Source organism: Dreissena polymorpha, chromosome 14 (genome assembly GCF_020536995.1).
Source record: "Dreissena polymorpha isolate Duluth1 chromosome 14, UMN_Dpol_1.0, whole genome shotgun sequence".
Lineage (NCBI taxonomy): Eukaryota > Metazoa > Mollusca > Bivalvia > Myida > Dreissenidae > Dreissena > Dreissena polymorpha.
Genome location: NC_068368.1, coordinates 12,572,226 through 12,592,463, shown reverse-complemented (window position 1 = coordinate 12,592,463; position 20,238 = coordinate 12,572,226). Strand labels below are relative to the sequence as shown.

General features: G+C 36.6%; 1 protein-coding gene across 1 annotated transcript in view; it reads right to left on the bottom strand.

Annotated features, from left to right (window-relative positions):
• LOC127858051 (probable sodium/potassium/calcium exchanger CG1090) overlaps positions 1-20,238 on the bottom strand; it is a 49,012-nt gene that overhangs the window by 17,276 nt on the left and 11,498 nt on the right. Inside the window, exons 2-4 of the mRNA XM_052394929.1 lie at positions 19,345-19,551; positions 13,987-14,087; positions 13,295-13,381 (exon numbers count right to left, since the gene is read on the bottom strand). Coding sequence (XP_052250889.1) covers positions 13,295-13,381; positions 13,987-14,087; positions 19,345-19,551 — 395 coding nt within the window. The remainder of the gene's footprint in view (positions 1-13,294; positions 13,382-13,986; positions 14,088-19,344; positions 19,552-20,238) is intronic.

The window sequence follows — 20,238 nt, the reverse complement described above, 5'->3', positions numbered from 1 at the left end:
AAAAGAAATAAAGTATTTCACAAACTATAAAAACCATGGCTTAATCTGTTTATCATAATTATAAACCATTAACAGCAAAGTATGGCAGTCGTAAAACTAAAAACATTTAACCTGCTAAAGTGTAACAAAAAAGTGCAATCAGATGTTCGTTTTCCAGGAAACTATGGATTGTTAAAACTGATAATAATTGGATAATAATATTTTCAGGACAACAAATTGTCCCAAGTTAATTATAAGTGTCTGTTGTACAACATACAGAGAGAAGAATTTACTCATACAGTACAGTAAAACAAAACAGAAAATATACACCCTATCAACAAATGTTAAAGTATAACAAACAAGAGCTGTCAGAGGACAGCGCGCTCGACTATTTAAGTGCTTGACAGTATAACGTAAGCCATCATGGAGAGGGGGTATAATGTGGGTGTGTGATCATTTAATAGATGATCTCTCAAAAATTAGAAAACAAAATTATTTTTTTTTTGGGGTGTGGGGGTCTTGGGGGGGAGAGGCGGGGGGGGGGTATAATGTGGGTGTGAGATCATTTAATAGATGAGCTTTCAAAAATAAGAAAATTGGGGGATGGTTTGGGTGGAGTGCATTGTGGTATGTCAGGTAAGTGTTGTTTTGTCAAACTTTAACATAGATTTATCAATAATATGCATATTCTAAGTATAAAAGGGACTATAATTCTGTCAAAATGCTTGATACAGTTGTCTGTTCTTGTTTATAGGTTGGGGTCATGATGGTTAACAAGTATGCAAAATATTAAAGCAATATGTCAAGGGACCATGAAAATAATTGGGGTAGTACACAAACTTTAACATTTGCACGCTAACTTAAACGCCAACGCCGATGCTGGGGTGAGTAGGATAGCTCCACTATATATATTTCATATATAATAGTCGAGCTAAAAATAGTTTCCCTAAAATGTTAATTATAATAATTATAATGATTATAATAATAAAAAATATAATAAACATTAAACAAGAGCTGTGTTCGTGAAACACAATGCCCCCTACTGCGCCGCTTTGAAGCCATATATTTGACCTTTGACCTTGAAGGATGACCTTGACCTTTCAACACTCAAAATGTGCAGCTCCATGAGATACGCATGCAAGCCAAATATGGAGTTGCTATCTTCAATATTGCAAAGTTTGACCTTTTGACCTTGAAGGATGACCTTGACCTTTAACTACTCAAAATGTGCAGCTCCATCAGATATGCATGCATGCCAAATATCGAGTTGCTATGTTCAATATTGCAAAATTTGACCTATGTCCTTGAAGGATTACCTTGACCTTTCACCACTCAAAATGTGCAGCTCCATGAGATACACAAGCATGCCAAATATCAATTTGCTATCTTCAATATAGCAAAATTTGACCTTTGACCTTGAAGGATGACCTTGACCTTTTACCACTCAAAATGTGCAGCTCAATGAGATACGCATCCATGCCAAATATCAAGTTGCTATCTTCAATTTTGCAAAATTTGACCTTTGACCTTGACCTTGAAGGATGACCTTGACCTTTCACTACTCAAAATGTGCAGCTCCATGAGATATGCATGAACGCCAAATATCTGGTTGCTATCTTCAATATTGCAAAATTTGACCTTTGACCTTGACCTTGAAGGATGACCTTGACCTTTCACCACTCAAAGTGTTCAGCTCCATGAGATACACATGCATGCCACATATCAAGTTGCTATCTTCAATATTGCAAAATTTGACCTTTGACCTTGAAGGATGACCTTGACTATTCACCACTCAAAATGTGCCGCTCCATGAGATACACATGCATGCAAAATATCAAGTTGCTTTCTTCAATATTGCAAAAGTTATGGGCAATGTTAAAGTTTTCGGACAAACGGACAGACTGATGGATGGATGGACAGACTGACGAACAGACAGACGGACGGACTGACGGACAGTTAAAAAACTATATGCCATCCTTCGAGGGCATAAAAAAGTTAAGGTGAATATTAATGTTTTCGGAGGGACGGACAGATGCCATATATTTGACCTTTGACCTTGAAAGATGACCTTGACCTTGACATTTTACCTTTCAAAATGTGCAGCTCCATGAGATACACATTCATGCCAATTATCAAGTTGCTATCTTCAATATTGAACAAGAGCTGTCACCATAGGGTGACTTATGCCCCTGTTAACGCTTGGTAGAAGTTATGAGCTTTTTCGAAACCTAAACGAAGATTTTGAAACCTAAACGCTGACCCTAAGTTCAAGGTCAAAGGGGTCAAAATTTGTGTGCGTATGGAAAGGCCTTGTCCATATACACATGCATGCCAAAATATGAAATTGCTATCTGAAGCGACATAGAAGATATGAGCATTTTTCTAAATAATAACGCAAAGTGTGACAGACAGACGGACAGACACTCCGATCACTATATGCCCTCCTTCGGGAGCATAAAAATGTTTTAGAATATCAAAATAAATCAGAAAGCCACATAAACTAGAGAGCGGACAACATGCTAAATCCTTGAAATGCACTAAGTGACCCCGTGACCTAGTTTTTGACCCGGCATGACCCATATTCGAACTTGACCTAGATATTGTCTAGATACAACTTCTGACTATGTTTGGTAAAGATCGGATGAAAACTATTTGAATTAGAGAGCGGAAACGAAAAGTGTGACAGACAGACTGACGGATGGACAGTGCGAAAACTATATATCCCCTTTTCTTCGAAAGGGGGCATAAAAAGTGATTGCCAATGTTAAAGTTTTCGGATGGATGAACAGACGCCATATGTTTGACATTTGACCTTGAAGGATGACCTCGACCTTCACCTTTCACCACTCAAAATGTGCAGCTCCATGAGATACACACCCATGCCAAATATCAAGTTGCTATCTTCAATATTTAAAAAGTTATAGCCAATGTTAAAGTTTTCGGACTTACAGACAGACGCCATATATTTGACATTTGACCTTGAAGGATGACCTTGACCTTCACCTTTCACCACTCAAAATGTTCAGTTCCATGAGATACACACGCATGCCAAATATCAAGTTGCTATCTTCAATATTGAAAAAGTTATGGCCAATGTTAATTTTTTTGCAGACGGACGGACAGAAGCCATATATTTGACATTTGACCTTGAAGGATGACTTTGACCTTCACCTGTCACCACTCAAAATGTGCAGCTCCATGAGATGCACATGCATGCCAAATATCAAGATGCTATGTTCAATATTGAAAAAGTTATGGCCATTAAAGTTTTCGGACAGATGGACACACTGACTGACTGACAGTTCAACTGCTATATGCCACCATACCTGAGGCATATAAAGTACATAGCAATATACATGTAATACTGAATTAAAATAGCTCAATATTGAAATCCTGCAGGGCCATTGCTCAGTCAGCTGAGGAAAAATATTGTGATTAGAGATTGTATGGTGGGCAAATACACTGCGTATACATTAAGTACCACATGTGGAGAGGTTTTAATGTCCTTAAACTATGCTTTGAAGCATTTATAAGCTGCACTTTAATTGACACTGTGTTGACCACATACCCTTTATGGGTATCTGGTTTTATCAGATATTGTCCATGCAGTTACTTACTAACAATGTATTGTCAAAAACCACAGGAGGTAGAGGAATGTCTTCTTATTTGACAAAATTGATGATACTTTAGGGTCTTGTCATAGTAGTAGAATTGAGCAGGATTATAAATAAGGATTTTAGTTTAGTACAATGGGTATCACTATTTCCCACTAATTACCAACATTGGATACCAGCTAGGGTTCTAAAGTACACAGGATAGGTAATAAACGTACAACAATTAATTTATCTCCCTATATTCTGTTGGTGAAAGTCTATTGTTTAGCATATCAAGACCAATAAAATTGGATGAAGGGTCTATTATCAAGCTTATTAAGTACGCTTGAGTTTTGACATAGATTTCAACCTGATAATTATATTCAGCGGGAACTTTGACTGCCAATATAAATGTGGAAATGTTCATGATTTTTTTTTGTCACTTTATATTTTACAGCCTGTGCCTTTTTGATTGGGAAAAAAGCGTGATAGACCATGAAATAGGGAAAAATTAAACATTAATAATATGATCATAAATTACAATTGTTTATAGTGCATGTTTAACTGCTTTCTAAAATGAATGTAATAAAGTGCTAGGGATTTAAATTGCTGTATAATAAACTCAATAAACCTATAATTGAGTTTACTGGAAAACTTTGGCATATTTTTGGGGAAATTAAATTTTTGGTCTGATTTGGGGGAAAAAAAGTTACTTTTTGTGATTGGGATTTTAACACCCGTTTTTATTTTTTGCAATTGGGAAACAGCCTGTATGAGGCTGTAATTTTGGGCAAGAAATCACTGTTTGATGACTTACAGTATGTTATGATCAGAAAGCTTTATTCATAAACATAAAACTAGAAATGGCGCGGCAGAGGCCGACGCGTATCCCCACGCCGAATGTTTGACCTAGGTGTGCCCCAGGGTTGGTAATGGGGCCATGCATAGCAGAGATTGACCGTATTGTCATAAGAGAAGTTCATCATCAATTAGAAGTGAATTGGTGTAGAAATGAAGAAGTTATAGTAAAAGGCAATTTTGGGTGGGTGTGACATATGTGGGCAGGGCGCCCCAGGGTTGGTAATTGTGCCATGCATAGTTGAGATTGACCGTATTGTCATAAGAGAAGTTCAGTATCAATTTGAAGTGAATGGGTGTAGAAATGAAGAAATTATAGTAAAAGGCAATTTTGGGCAGGTGTGGTCTATGTGGGCGGGGCCCCAGGGTTGGTAATGAGGCCATGCATAGTTGAGATTGACCGTATTGTCATAAGAGAGGTTCAGTATCAATTTGAAGTGAATCGGTGTAGAAATAAAGAAATTATAGTAAAAGGCAATTTTGGGTGGGTGTGGTCTATGTGGGCGGGGCGCCCCAGGGTTGGTAATGGGGCCATGCATAGTTGAGATTGACTGTATTGTCATAAGAGAAGTTCAATATCAATTTGAAGGAATCGGTGTAGAAATGAAGAAATTATAGTAACGGCAATTTTGGGTGGGTGTGGTCTATGTGGGCGGGGCCCCAGGGTTGGTTATGGGGCCATGCATAGTTGAGATTGACCCTAATGTCATAAGAGAAGTTCAGTATCAATTTGAAGTGAATCGGTGTAGAAAAGAAGAAATTATAGTAAAGGCAATTTTGGGTGGGTGTGGTCTATGTGGGCGGGGCCCCAGGGTTGGTTATGGGGCCATGCATAGTTGAGATTGACCCTAATGTCATAAGAGAAGTTCAGTATCAATTTGAAGTGAATCCGTGTAGAAATGAAAAAATTATAGTAAATGGAATTTTTTGGTGGGTGTGGCCTATGTGGGCGGGCGCCCCAGGGTTGGGATTGGGGCCATGCATAGTTGAGATTGACCCTAATGTCATAACAAAAGTTCAGTATCAATTTGAAGTGAATCCGTGTAGAAATGAAAAAATTATAGTAAATGGAAATTTTTGGTGGGTGTGGCCTATGTGGGCGGGGCGCCCCAGGGTTGGGAATGGGGCCATGCATAGTTGAGATTGACCGTATTGTCATAAGAGAGGTCCAGTATCAATTTGAAGTGAATCGGTGTAGAAATAAAGAAGTAAATGTAAAATAACCTAAAAAAATGAGTGATAATTTCTCACGCGGCCCCACCCTAACCGCTATAACTTTTGACCCAGGGGTCAGATCAAAATTCCAAATAGTGCAGGGTCGCACATATGCTCATAGCTACCATGTGTGTAAGTTTCAAGGTTCTAGTGCTTTTAGTGTAGGAGGAGATAGTGGCCAGGACGGACAGGACAGACAGACAGACGGACGGACGGCGGAGATAACCACAATATCCCCACCTTTTTTTCAAAAAGCGTGGGGATAAAAATAATTATGTAGGTAGCCTACACAATAAAAATATCATACGCTGCGATTCACTGGTTGGGATGTTACGTAGAAACTAAGTAATGGTACTAAGCGTACATTTCCTATTATCATTGCATTACAAGATCGACAACATGAGTGGGTCATTATACGTTTGTTACAGGAAAAAATGATCATATTGACCTCTACTTATTTCTAAATCGGAAAAGAATTTGATTACGCAAGATTGACTGAACCAAATGGCATCCGCACTCAGTCAAAATAAAATTAAACCACAAATCAACCATTAATGATATATAACAATAATTAAATGTACCACACAATTAAAATATTGAACAAGGGCTGTTTTTAAAACATGCATGCCCCCCTATATGGGCTATAAGTTGTGGTTACAATACACTAAATGATCGCTTCATGTAGGGCTGTACTCTCTAAAAAAATGTCCTAGTTGACAGGAAGGCATGTTTTACACTTTTTACCATTATTCGGGTGTTATCTTGCGGAGATAATGGTAGGGCATGAATAGGTGTTCAATACTGAATCCCTGAAATATGATACACTTGAAGACAATAGTAAACCATTGCACTAGAAAAGGTTACATTCCACTAAGAAACGGACGAAAAAAATAGTTGCAAAAACAGTCGATTTTGATTTGTGTCAAGTTCTTTCTTGCTTTGTACATGACATTTCTTTTTTATTGCATATATCGATTCCCCTTAGAATGGCCTCTAACAAAAGGTATGGTTATGGGGGTCTCTATGTTCAAAATGTTGCATTTATTTTCGCTCACAGTTGTCGCTTTTACATTGAATTATATAGGGAAACTATTTGGTGTATTATGACCTACATTGTAGTAGCAGACATTGTGTGAATACGTTTTTTGTCACTGTGAACAACAATGGTGGTGGTGGTGGTGGTGGTGGTGGTGGTGGTGGTGGTGGTGGTGAAGTAGTAGTAGTAGTAGTAGTTGTAGTGGTAGTAGTAGTAGTAGTAGTAGTAGTAGTAGTAGTAGTAGTAGTAGTAGTAGTATCAACCATTAATGATATATAACAATAATTAAATGTAGCACACAATTGAAATATTGAACAAGGGCTGTTTGTAAAACATGCATGCCCCCCTATATGGGCTATAAGTTGTAGTAGCAGCCATTGTGTGAATACGTTTTTTGTCACTGTGAACAATGGTGGTGGTGGTGGTGGTGGTGAAGTAGTAGTAACCACTGGCAGTAAATATGGGGCTCATTTACAGGTCATATTTGGAATCTCTGCTGTAAAATGAGATTTTAAATGAATTTAAGGGAGGCAAATGCTGTAACAAAAAGAACATGCATAAACGGTAGTTGTTTCCCTTGTTTGAACCATGCTAAATCCTTAAAATGCCTATTTCCAGTAACTGTGACCTTCACCTGTGACCTTGACCTTTGACCTAGTGACCTCAAAATCAATAGGGGTCATCTGCGAATCATGATCAATGTACCAATGAAGTTTCATGATCCTAGGCCCAAGCGTTCTTGAGTTATCATCCGGAAACCACCTGGTGGACCGACCGACAGACAGACCGACATGAGCAAAGCAATATACCCCCTCTTCTTCGAAGGGGGGCATAATAAATCTAATTTAGATAAGATCAAGCACATATTGAAGTAACATAATATGCTGATATGTATTATAAACGACAACAACATACAGCACACCTGAGATGGACGTCTACAAACAGCCCTAGCCGTATATCTACAATGGGGTCCTTATGTATCAGCAGCTGACCAATAATCAACATCTGGGCAAGACCGCGCGTATGTTATCGTCTAAATAAATACAACCAGCCATTCCTAGCATACCGAAAAACTTAAACATGCTAAGACGCTGATTTTGACGCTGATGTCTGGGCAAGTAGAAATGGATAGGATAGGAAATGAATGGATATTTAATAGAGCCTTTTATACCAGGAAAAAATTGTTTTCTTTTAAAAAGCATAATTTTGACTTGCCAATAAAAATTTGTTAGCCTCAATGTTACCAAAAATTAAGTTGTTTGTCATTTCTGGTATCCAATCAAAACATTACAAACTCATAATTGTGCATCGATATTTTTTTGTATCAATACTAATTATAATTTCAGTTCCTATTAATAAAATAAAATTCTATTACGTCATACTACTTCCGAGACCACATGAGATGCGCTTCGAACCGTGACCATATTGTCAGTGTGCTTTTAGAATTCGTGGTGTATAGACGAATTCTAATACTCTACTAGTTTAGTGGAGTGTGACCGTGAAAAAATTTATATTTAAAACAACGTTGTTGTTTTTAATTATATCTGTTTTGTTTGATCATTATAATAAGAATAGTGTGGTTATTCTTAACTTTTTTGCATTTTATTGCAATATATTTTATTTTTTATAAACGAAGGTGAATAATTAATTAAAGAATAGTCCCGCACTGAATGTTATAGCATATGTTTCAAGATGGCTGAATCAATGCTGCAAGGACTTAAGTAAAGGATAATCCCCCGCTGGTGGTAGTGGGGATTAAGAAAATATTAATGTGCCTGTTCAGGTTGAAAAGTCCGTTACTGTTTCTAAACAGCCTATGAAAAAACCTGAAAAATCACAAAAAACTGACAAAGATCCAACAAAGGAGGTGCTCCTTATCCTGCGTGAATTGAATTCAAATGTCGTACAACAAGGTGAGAAATTAGACAAGAGGGCCAAGATGGCCCCAGTTCGCTCACCTGAGAGGAGTCGGTTCATTCAATCTTTACCTAATGTCAATTTTGACCTAGATATTGACCAGACAAACATCCTGGTCAAGTTTCATCATTATTGAACCAAAACTCTGGCGTACATGTAGGGAGTGTTTTTGTTTTTGTAAGATATGAAATGGTGACCTATCATCAAACTTGACTGAGATCTTTCAGTAACTTTGATAAAGAATGCTTGAGAAATGTGAATGCTAGAGTGTTTACAAACCAAATTGACTAAAAAGTGTGTTTCACCGATCTGAGCCATTTTCCAACTTGTCCAAGAAATCAATAAAACCAATGTATTGACTAAGTTTCACGATGATTAGGCAAAATATGTGACTTCCATAGTGTTTCGATCACAATTAAGGTTTCTCTCTATATAGTCACATAAGGAAAACTGCCCCACCCCCCTGGCAGCCATGTTTATTGACCAATCGGGACCATTTGCAAACTCATATGAGATATATATAAAACCAATCTTTTCACCAAGTTTCATGATGATTGGGCAAAAAATGTGACTTCTAGAGTGTTCACAAGCTTTCTTTTACTATATAAATGTAAGAAAACTGCCACCCCCCCCCCGGCAGACATGTTATTGAACTGACCGGAACCATTTTCCATCTCAACTCTTGTATCAAGGAAACAATTGTTCCGACCAAATTTCATGAAAATTGGGCAAAAAATGTGACTGCAAGAGTTTTCACATGTTTTCACTATATACATATAGAGAAAAATGAACCGCTGACTGGCTGCAATGTTTTTTCACCGATCTGGACCATTTTCGAACTTCGTCTGACATATCAATTAAACCAATGTTTTGATTAACTTTCATGATAATTGGGCCAAAATTGTGACTTCTAGAGTGTTTACAAGGTTTCTCTATAGCCATGTAAGGAAAACTGCCCAGCCCACTGGCGGCCATGTTTTTCAACGGACCGGAACCACTTTTAAACTCAACCAACATATCATTAAGACAAACATTTTGACAAAGTTACATGAAGATTGGGCATGAAATGTGAAGTTTTTTCTTTTTTTGGACCTAGTGACCTAGTTTTTGACCCGGCACAACCCAGTTTAGAACTCGACCGAGATTTTATAGGGACGAAGCTTCTGACCAAGTTTCATGAAGATCGGACAATAAATGTTGCCTCTAGAGTGTTTAAGAACAAATGTTAACGGACGGACAGACGGACAGACGGACAAAGACCAGTCACAGGAGCTCACCTGAGCAATCAGGTGAGCTAAAAAGTTGAATGGTAGAGTTGACAATCTTTATGAGTGGTATGATAACACTTCAGATGTTCAGTTCGAGGGAGACTATCATGAAAATGACGAACGTGAACAGCAGTCTGTTGACAAGAATTGTAGTAACACTTATCATGCTAATATAGATGGTGTTCAGTCAGAATGTGAACCTGGTACAAATTCAGGGCAATGTTTCAAAGGTTTGTCTGACAAGTTTTTGTTCTCTGAAAAAGTTGACAATGAAGTCAATGATGATCTTGTTATGTTTGTCAACACTTCGTTCTGAAGTGGTCTTTCAGAGGACCGTGTGACAGAAATTTGTAAGGATGTCCATAGGCCAATAAATTGTGAGGCTTTGACAAAAACGAGGGTAAATCTAAGAATATGGCGTCTTTTGAAACCTCAAACACACACTGAGGATGCAAAAATGCAGTCTATTCAGAATAATGTTGTGAAAGCCTCAATTAATATTGCAAAATTGTTAGACAAAGAAGGCCAAAATGTTGACGCTCAGTGCATAGAGTGGGGACCTAATGCTCTTGCTTTGCTTAGACAATCAAACAAACTAATAAATAACAAGAGAAAAGAGTCACACAGGAATGATTTAGATCCAAAATTCTGTCCTTTGACTTCTGCAAGTTTACCATTTACTGATTTCCTGTATGGTAATGAAACGGATGTGAACAAAAATGTCAAGGACATACAAGATATGAGCAAGATCAGTAAGATTGGCAACTTTTTTCGTGGTCGAGGTTATAGAAATATGCCAGGTTGTTTTATGGCATCTGTTGATGTTGATCTCAAACATGCTTATTATTCTATTTATATAGCTGAGGATGATCAAGTAAAAGATTTATATATTCTGGTCATGTTTATCAATATTGTGCATTACCAAATGGCAGGGGTTCTGAAATATGCTGTCCGAGTTGTCCGAGTCGTCAATTTCCCCTTCTGGACAAGCAGTTTTTGAAAGCTGACTTGTCCGGGGACAAGTAAAATTTCCGTGGTAATTTTTTTTCGAGAACGAAACTACTCTATTTTCCGAAAATCAAAAACGAAAGTTTATATAAATAGCTTATGATTAATATGCGGACTGGCACACTTTTTCAACTGGAGGTAGGTTATTTTCCGATAATAATTATTTAATGTAGTAAACCAGTCCACGAGTATATATAGCAACAGCCAATCTTGCATAAGAAAACAATTTTAATAGAGAAACCAGCTTACATGTGTATAGCAACAGCCAATCACGCATTAGATAACACACTTCGTACATTGCAAATGGCCGCATACATGTTCTAACGACCTGCATTCGATTTTTATATAATAAAACCACTTCAACGTCAAGCCATGACGCTAATCAGACCAATGATAAAATCAGTTCGGCGTCGGAAAAGAAGAGAAAAGCCAAGTATGAATATGATAAACATACGACGCCAAGCGGAAACGAGAATTTGTTGAGTCTTGGCTAATTGATTTTCCTTGGCTTGAGAACGTTGCCGATGTGTGTAAATGTAAATTTTGTAAGGAGTTTCATTTATTAGCGGATAATTATATACTTATAATTAACGGAGATTATTTTATTTCAAGTGAATTGTCTAGTCATGTTGAGATTATTAAATATCCGAGATGGTATCATGTGTGACTTAAACGTGATCTTATTATATGCACATCTTGCTTGTATTTTTTGTTCATGTGAATTTTCTAGTTAAATATGTTTATAATTTAAAATAGAAGTTAACAAAAGTGTATGCTTGTATTATTTGCTTAATTAGTAATGACCTTTTCCTTTATCTATCTTAAAAGTACGGACAAGTACTTCTTTGGTACGGACAAGTGAATTTGTGGGTCCAACTTGTCCGTGGACAAGTAGACTGCTTAAAATATTTCAGAACCCCTGAATGGTATTTCTTTTGCCCCAAGAATTTTCACTAAACTTATGAAACCAGTTTTTGCTTCATTGCGAATGTGTGGCCATTCTATTTCTGGTTATATTGATGAGTCTTTACTTCTTGGTGATACGTATCAAGAATGTAGACAGAATGTGGGTAACACAGTTTCGTTGATGACTGAATTAGGGTTCATAATCCATGAAACAAAATCGGTTCTAATTCCAACAACAAAAATTACATACAGGTAATGTATTTAGGTAATGAAATTGATTCTGAGAAAATGGAAGTAACTTTTGCCAGCATCTAAAGTAATTACTTTAATCTCAGAGTGTTTAGTTTTGTTAAACAAATCAAAAGAAACAATAAAATTAGTTGCTAGACTTGTAGGTCTAATGGTTTCAAGTTTTTCCGCAGTACAATATGGTTGATCACATGCCCACCCAGGGTTTTAGTTAAGAAATGTTTTTGTGTATACCCTCCCAAGAAATTGTGCATGGAGGTTGTTTCTAAATATCTATATATGGTGTTTGTGGTGTTAGTTTTTCGAAAATTTATGGTTCGAAGCTTTAAGTACTGACAATATGGCCACGGTTTGGGGCGCATGTCATGTGATCTCTTCAGTAGATATATGACTACATAGAATCCCAACCAAACTTCAACTTGGTAAGTATTCGTTTGTTTGGGGGATTAATAAGCCAGCAATAAAATATGAATTGTAATTAATATAACATGAACTATTGCTGGATTTTATTTAATGTGCACTTTTTATCAGATTAATCGTGCATGAGATGCATTGTTTAAAGGAAAGCGCCAAGCTCTCCTTATGACCTATCTTAAACACCCAAATGACTTGACTTGTGAAAAATGCAGTAGATGCTTGTGTTGTACAGATATGGTTAATTTAGGACAAAAATGATACAGAGGTGATTTTATCGATGATTGTTTTTCTTTGTAAAGACTCCCTTGTTTAATTACCTTACTTTTGTGGTTAAGGAGTGGTTTATTTCCCAATAAAAATAATGGCCATATCCTTAGTGTAAATTATGGTTAACCTTACCTTTTACAAAGAGAAAGTTTGTAAAATTGCGGGATGAAAATTATAAGGCACTAATTGGTTGGCATCTGATTATTAAGTTTTGCTGATATTTTTGTTATTTTACTGATATTTGTAAGTGTTGGTGTTCATATTTGTAAGTTGGCTGATATTATAATGTACGTTTAGCTGTTATTATTCATCTGTGGTGTGATACATTATGTGAAATTTACTGATACTATTTGTAAGTTTTTCTGTTAATAAGTGTAAGTATAGAAGAAATTTGTTGTAAGTTGGCAAGCTATAGCAACTGAAGGTCAATAACTTTACCAAGGCTTCATACTTATGAGCAGCGAACAGCATACAACCTGAACAGACTGCAAGTAACTCACAGGCTGTTCTGGTTTTATGCTGGTTGCAGATAGCAATTTTCACCCATCTTCTGAGCAGGCAATGGTTAACAAAGTCCTCACCGTTCCAGCAAAAAGCGCGCAGATGCTGATGACAAACATGATGTTATACACGGCTGATCCCACCACTGTACCAACTCCAATGTCATCCTGAAATTGTACAAAATAGGGGGTCATCATTCATCAAACCTTTTTTCAACAAATTTGAGCCACGCTCTAGAAAAACAGGGCTTAATGCATGTGCATACTGTTGTTAAGGATTAGCCCATGCAGTCCACACACGCTTATCAAGGAGGATACGTTCCACCTAAACTGGAGTTTTGTTTAGAAAAGAATTCCTTTAAACAAAATATCCATAAAAGAGGAAAGTGTCTTCCGTGATTAGTCCTATTTTGTAGCATGTATGAATTGCAAAGAAAGAAGTTGATTGAGAAAATTTGATTTCGTGGTAAGAACCGTATTTTGTGTCTTTTGACGAATCTTTAAAAGGCATCAAAACTTGGCGCTCTTGGTTTCATGGCAGATACTATTTACTAGATATTTACAGCATAAAACCCAGAGTAAGAAAGAGATGCAGACCTTTGCAATGAAGACTGCAATAATGGATGTAAAGAGATGCAGACCTTTGCAATGAAGACTGCAATAATGGATGTAAAGAGATGCAGACCTTTGCAATGAAGACTGCAATAATGGATGTAAAGAGATGCAGGCCTTTGCAATGAAGACTGCAATAATGGATGTAAAGAGATGCAGACCTTTGCAATGAAGACTGCAATAATGGATGTTGCAAGTTCTGGTGCAGAGCTCCCAGCGGCCATGAATGTAGCACCAGCCACGTCAGATTGGATGTGCAGCACTGGAATAAGAGAAAACCTTAACAAAGTGTTCACAATTTACTGCTCATAGGCAGTATGAAATAACTATATGCAACCAGCATAAAACCAGAACAGCCAGAAAGTAACTTGCAGTCTTTTCTTTTTATGCTGGTTGCAGCTCATCAGTACCTTAGAATTGGAAATAAACCCTTTCAGGTCAGAAAGGTCTTTAATTTAATATGATTTAATAAGGGACTACAAACGCGGAAAAATGTGTAATAGAGCGGGAAATAATTAGAAGAAAACACAAGGTGGGAGCAAGTGTTGAAAGTGACATCAATCTGTGCAAAAGAATGAGAATAAAATGCTTGGAATGGAAACAAATATTAATGATACATGCATAAGGGGAAAGAACAAGTGTGCCAAACTGTCTAAGATACGCTCGTTTTAAGGTTTTGGACAACTTGCTAACTATACCATTAGAGTGGCATTTTGAAAATTAAGCAGCACATATTTGAACTTGACCTAGATGATCTAGACACATCTTCTTAACAAAATTGGTGAAGATCAGATGAATGCTTGAAAAGCACTTAGTGACCTCGTGACCTAGTTTTTGACCTGGCATGACCCATAATTGAACTTGACCTAGATATCATTTAGACACATCTTCTGACCAAATTCGGTTAAGATCAGATGAAAACTAATTGAACAAGCAAATTTGTTGAATTGATATCCTCCGCCAATATACTTCTGGACAAAAAAGTCAAAGCACTTCCAAGATATGACTTTGGACACGCACAAAAGGCTTCTTTTTTTCAAGATACAAAGGGCCATAACTCAATTATTATCTGATGGTTTACAATGCCATTTAGCGTGCATCACGGACAGAGCCCAAACAATATCCCTCCGCCATAGGCGGGGGATAATTAAAGAGCGGACACTGCTGTGGATGCCAACCGCCTGCCCGCCGCCGCCTGCCAAGGTTGATCTTATATTACATCCTGTTTTGAAAAACAGGTTTTTAAAAATCTAGTCTAATGTTGAACTTTCAGTCTAAATATTTTAGTGGGTAAACATTGTATGAAGACATCAAAAACAAGTTCTCACATACATATATCATAAACAAGAAACCATCGGAGACGGGTGATGCTCCCCAAAGGTTTTTTGTCACAATATTGCACTATATATCAGTCATTGAAATTCAGATTTAAATCTACAAGCAAGTCCGGCTAGTAATATGGGAATTTAATTGTACTAGCCCGAGTCAGATTTTACTAGCCCAAACATTGTTCTTAAGTGCAGATAAACATAACATAAAACATCCAAAGAAGCATTCATTTATTCAATCTTTAGAATACAATACAACTCTCTTATTAATTTCATCCTCATCCAAGTTAGCTTCCTCGTCATCTGAGCCAGCCTCTTTTGGATCCTGAAATAAGAAGAAATTTATTTCTCACACGGATTACAAGCTACTCACAATTATAAATATGTACATTAAAGTTTAATTAAAAATTTAACAGAGCTGTATCCAATATATCAATGTAAAAGAGAGCAAACTTGAACCACCAGAACATATACACGCCGGGTATGCGAATACTTCGTTTACGGATGGCACTTCACTTACAGAGAACAACAAACGCCACGCGCGAGAGGTGAGTTCTTCAGCTTTTTTGTATTTATGTTCTGTTTATTTGGTTTTTAGACACAGAATATTGTTTGGGTGATTAATGGAATAGCACTTCGTATTGCGAAGAAAGAAATTCGCGGAAAAACGGTGAATTATTTAAAAAAAAACGATAAAATTTCATCGATAATCAGCATGAATTGAATGATCAGTACATATTTAAACAAAATAAACATACTTGGAAATAAATCAAGAATGTGCTTACTATTCGAAATAAAAGATCAATATATCCAGTAATGTTACAACATGTTACATTTTAGTTTACTAATGTATTTGAGAAAATTCAAATGTTTTAAGAGTCGCATGCACATTTTTCATCTGCACTTCGTTTACCGATCATCTAAAAAACAATGGCACTTCGTTTCCTGACATCTAGACACTTTTTTCCAGATATAACACACTCGTATTTTTTGAATCAAAAATGCAGAATTCGCTGTGGAATACTGTTAAAGTAAGCAGGCAATAAATAAAAATGTATGTACTTAGTACGCAAATAAAAAACGAATAACCGAAGCATGTTCTTATCCCTTTGAAATATGATTATGATTTGGTATAAATGTGAAAGATAAATGTTAAACAAATTGGATATGTCTAATGAGTAAAATCTATATGACCATATATTTTAAATTACGTTCTAAGCGGTTGATCTAAAGCATTTATCTTTATGTCCAAATGAAGGTACTAAGGCTATTTTCTTTTATATTAGATAGCATGTCATGAATAATCACTCTGCTTAAACTGCCTCTCAGAGATTAATATCAGCAGCGATGCAGGTTCGAAATTCTATTGGAACTTTTTGGCTCAATGCCAATAAACGAAAATAGCAATAAAAGAACGGGCGGGGTTGATTTAATCACACGATAGTGGTGTAAAAATTATGCATATCCGTCTTTTTTTTAATATAAACACAACACATGCTGCATATGAAGTTCTATCCAATATAGCACCCTAAACTTCGTTTGTGTGGGTATACTAAGTACTGACTCCATAATATGACATTTAAACATTTTATGTACGCATTCCTTTTTTTCCAGAATCAGTTGATTTTACGATTTAATTTTAACCGTGATTCTTAAAACTCAACCAATACAGTGATTTAAGGTCAGGTGAATCGCACTTCGAGCAAACGTTAGCGTTGCGTAAAGGGAAGTGCTCCCTATAAGCAGGGCTCAAAATACAGGGAGTTTTACCATTCTCTGTTTAATTTTGTTGCTACGCATAAGTATCGTCTTGATGATGCGATTCAAATAAGCACAACCGACATAGGATTTTATGAAGAACAAATGTGTATTTGCGTCATAAAGACCCCTTCACTACCGTTATCTAGAGCACTGCTATAAGTAAAATTAAACACGATTGTGTTGATTCGCATTATCCGTACACATTTATTTAATAATAAATATTATCTTATTTGAAAATTGCAATTATAATAAACATAGTATAAATTAATAGTCATGTGATTTTTGAAAAATATATTTTAAAATGTTTCGTATGCATAGCCATAATATAAATAAATGCATTTGAGGTAGAAGATAAAACTCAGTTATTAGAGTGCCCGCTTTGTTGAAAGTCTCCGTAATCTGAAGTGCCCTTTATCGGTAAACAAAGTGGCTGCAACTTTATGTATGCCACCTATTACAAAATGTACTATCTTTGTTTATATTTCATTGAATGCTATCAAAATTTTAGTATTTGAAGCACAGTAATTACTCTACATGCTGGAATAGCAAAAAAATTCTTGCAATAATTCTAAGTAGTTTTATTTTGTTAAAATGTTTACTGTTCATCCAGTTTATGCTGTTTCCTGATCAAATTTTCTATTTTTTGGGCAAAACTGTTCCATTCTTCCGTGAAATTGTGTATTCCCAATACAAAAGGATACACCATTTATCAACTCGACCATGTGTCTTGTCTTAAAAACTAATCTTTAGGATATAACTTTAAATAAAACAGAGGAACTTACCTCTAGCGCGTGGCGTTTGTTGTTCTCTGTTAGTGAAGTGCCATCCGTAAACGAAGTATTCGCATACCCGGCGTGCATATATAAGCAATCAAGTGCCAGGTTATTCTACTAAAAGCCAGTTGACAAAAAGGTCAATCACAGTTACCTCAGATTCGCATTTCTCCTTGGTATTGCCCTCGCAGCGTTCTTCTATAACAACTGTTAGGCCATTACTCTCTGTGTTCCGAACGCAACGCAAAACATTTTTTTACATGATAGTAATCTGAGAACCACAAAACCATGCTCTTTATGCGCAGTAAACCAATTATCGGCTGATTGCGCAGCACGTGTGCTCAAGGTGTTAAAGACATAAGCGGCAGTTGATATAAGCGGCTCAAAACTTTGTTTACAAATATTGAAAAACGAAAGTGTAACTCTTTTTCTGTTTTCAGAATTTTACAAGCACCTCGGGCTTGTAATATTGGATTTTCTATAAGCCTGAAAGGAAAAATACTAGTTTTTTGCTGTCGGACTAGTGCGAATTTCGACGACTGATATATTCAGATAAAAGGAAACGTCCTTAGGGGCATAAGTTTGGACAAAATAATACGATGGATGGTTTAGCAACTAAACATTTCAAAGGGCCATAACTCTCGTAATAAATCATCTAACCACAACCCACAAATAATATGCGCATCTCATTAAGGTAGTTAAGCTTCCCATAAAGCTTCATTGAATTCCAGTCAGTAGTTGGGGAGAAATAGCCCGGACAAGAATTGAACTATATGTAGAGTTTATAGAAAATTTCAAAGGGCCATAACTCTGTGAAAAATCATCAGACTATAACTGGCTGATAATATGCACATCTCCTGTTGGTAGTGAAGCTTCCCATAAAGTCTCATTGAATTCCTGTAATAAGTTATTGAGAAATAGCTCAGACAAGAATTGCACTATATGTACAATGGAAAATTTCAAAGGGCCATAACTCTATGAAAAATTATCCGACGAGAAACGGCTGATAATATGTACATCTCATTTTGGCAGTGAAGCTTCCCATAAAGTTTCATTGAATTCCAGTCATTAGTTGCTGAGAAATAGCTCAGACAAGAATTGCACTATATGTACAGTTAATGGAAAATTTCAAAGGGCCATAACTATGTGAAAAATCATCCGACCAGAACTTGCTGATAATATGCACATCTCCTTTTGGTAGTGAAGCTTCCCATAAAGTTTCATTGAATTCCGGTCATTACTTGCTGGGAAATAGCCCGGACAAGAATTGCACTATATGTACAGTTAGTGGAAAATTTCAAAGGGCCATAACTCTGTGAAAAATCATCCGACCAGAACCGGCTGATAATATGCACATCTCCTCTTTGTAGTGAAGCTTCACATAAAGTTTAATTGGATTCTGGTCATTAATTGCTGAGAAATAGCCTGGACATAAATTGTGCATGGACAGACTGACACACGCACGGACGGACTAAGCGACGACTATATGCTCCCCTCAAATGTTTAGGGGGAGCATAATAAACGTATTTTTTTAACAGTATTTATATACTTACAAAGTGCACCTACATCAACAATTCTGTATGTTACATGCATGTATGTAATCTTCAAAGATGACAATAAAAGTTGTGCACATATTTCTTTTAAATCAAATACATACCTTCACAAATTATCTCCAAAGCTGGTACAAAGTAGTCATCGCACAGCAGGGCAAAGCCAAGAAACATGTAAAAAGCAACCGAAATGTGAAGTATAATCGCCCCTTCTTTACGTTGCTTCATTGAGAACAAGTCCCTAGGGAACTGCTCTATGGCCCGTGGGGTGCAGTTGGGAAGTGTTGCCAGTAAGTGCCGGGAGGGGCCATGGGCTGTTGAATAGAAAATATAAAGAAATAAGACAAATTAAACCCATATCAGAGGAAAATATCAGCAAATGTAAACCCTTTAGTTTAGTTTAAACCTATTTACCTTAGCTTGATTGCATAGAAAGCCTTCGGCTTAATTAAAACCCTCTCAAGTTCGTTTCCTGGGACAAGAACCAGTACTGTTGTCTATGGGGGTATTCTAAAGAACACTCCCACAATGGGGATCCAACCTCCCAATCGCTAGGGGGACACCATATCCATAACGACACGGCAACCTGTTACAACTCAGATACACACTTTGACCCGTTTGGTGTCGCTTAAAGCGGGACTGCACGATTCTGTCAAATATTTATGAATTTATATTAAATGTGTAAAAAACATATTATACATAATATTTCAATATAAAATAAAATAAAAGTCAGGAAAAACATGACAATTGTGTCGAAAAATGCAAAATAAGCAAGATATTTAATTCTGAATCGAAAATGTCTGAACGGTCAAATTCGCCAGCGTGTATATCTTGAATGAACGATGTGAATCTGAATTGAAGTTTTACGGATCATTTTAATTTCCTGCAACAATATCTATTCATACGACACACAAACACTAAATCCGATCCTTTAATATCAAAAGACCAATGCTTCGGTTATTGTAGGAAAATATGCACGAAATATCTTTGGCACAATCTGC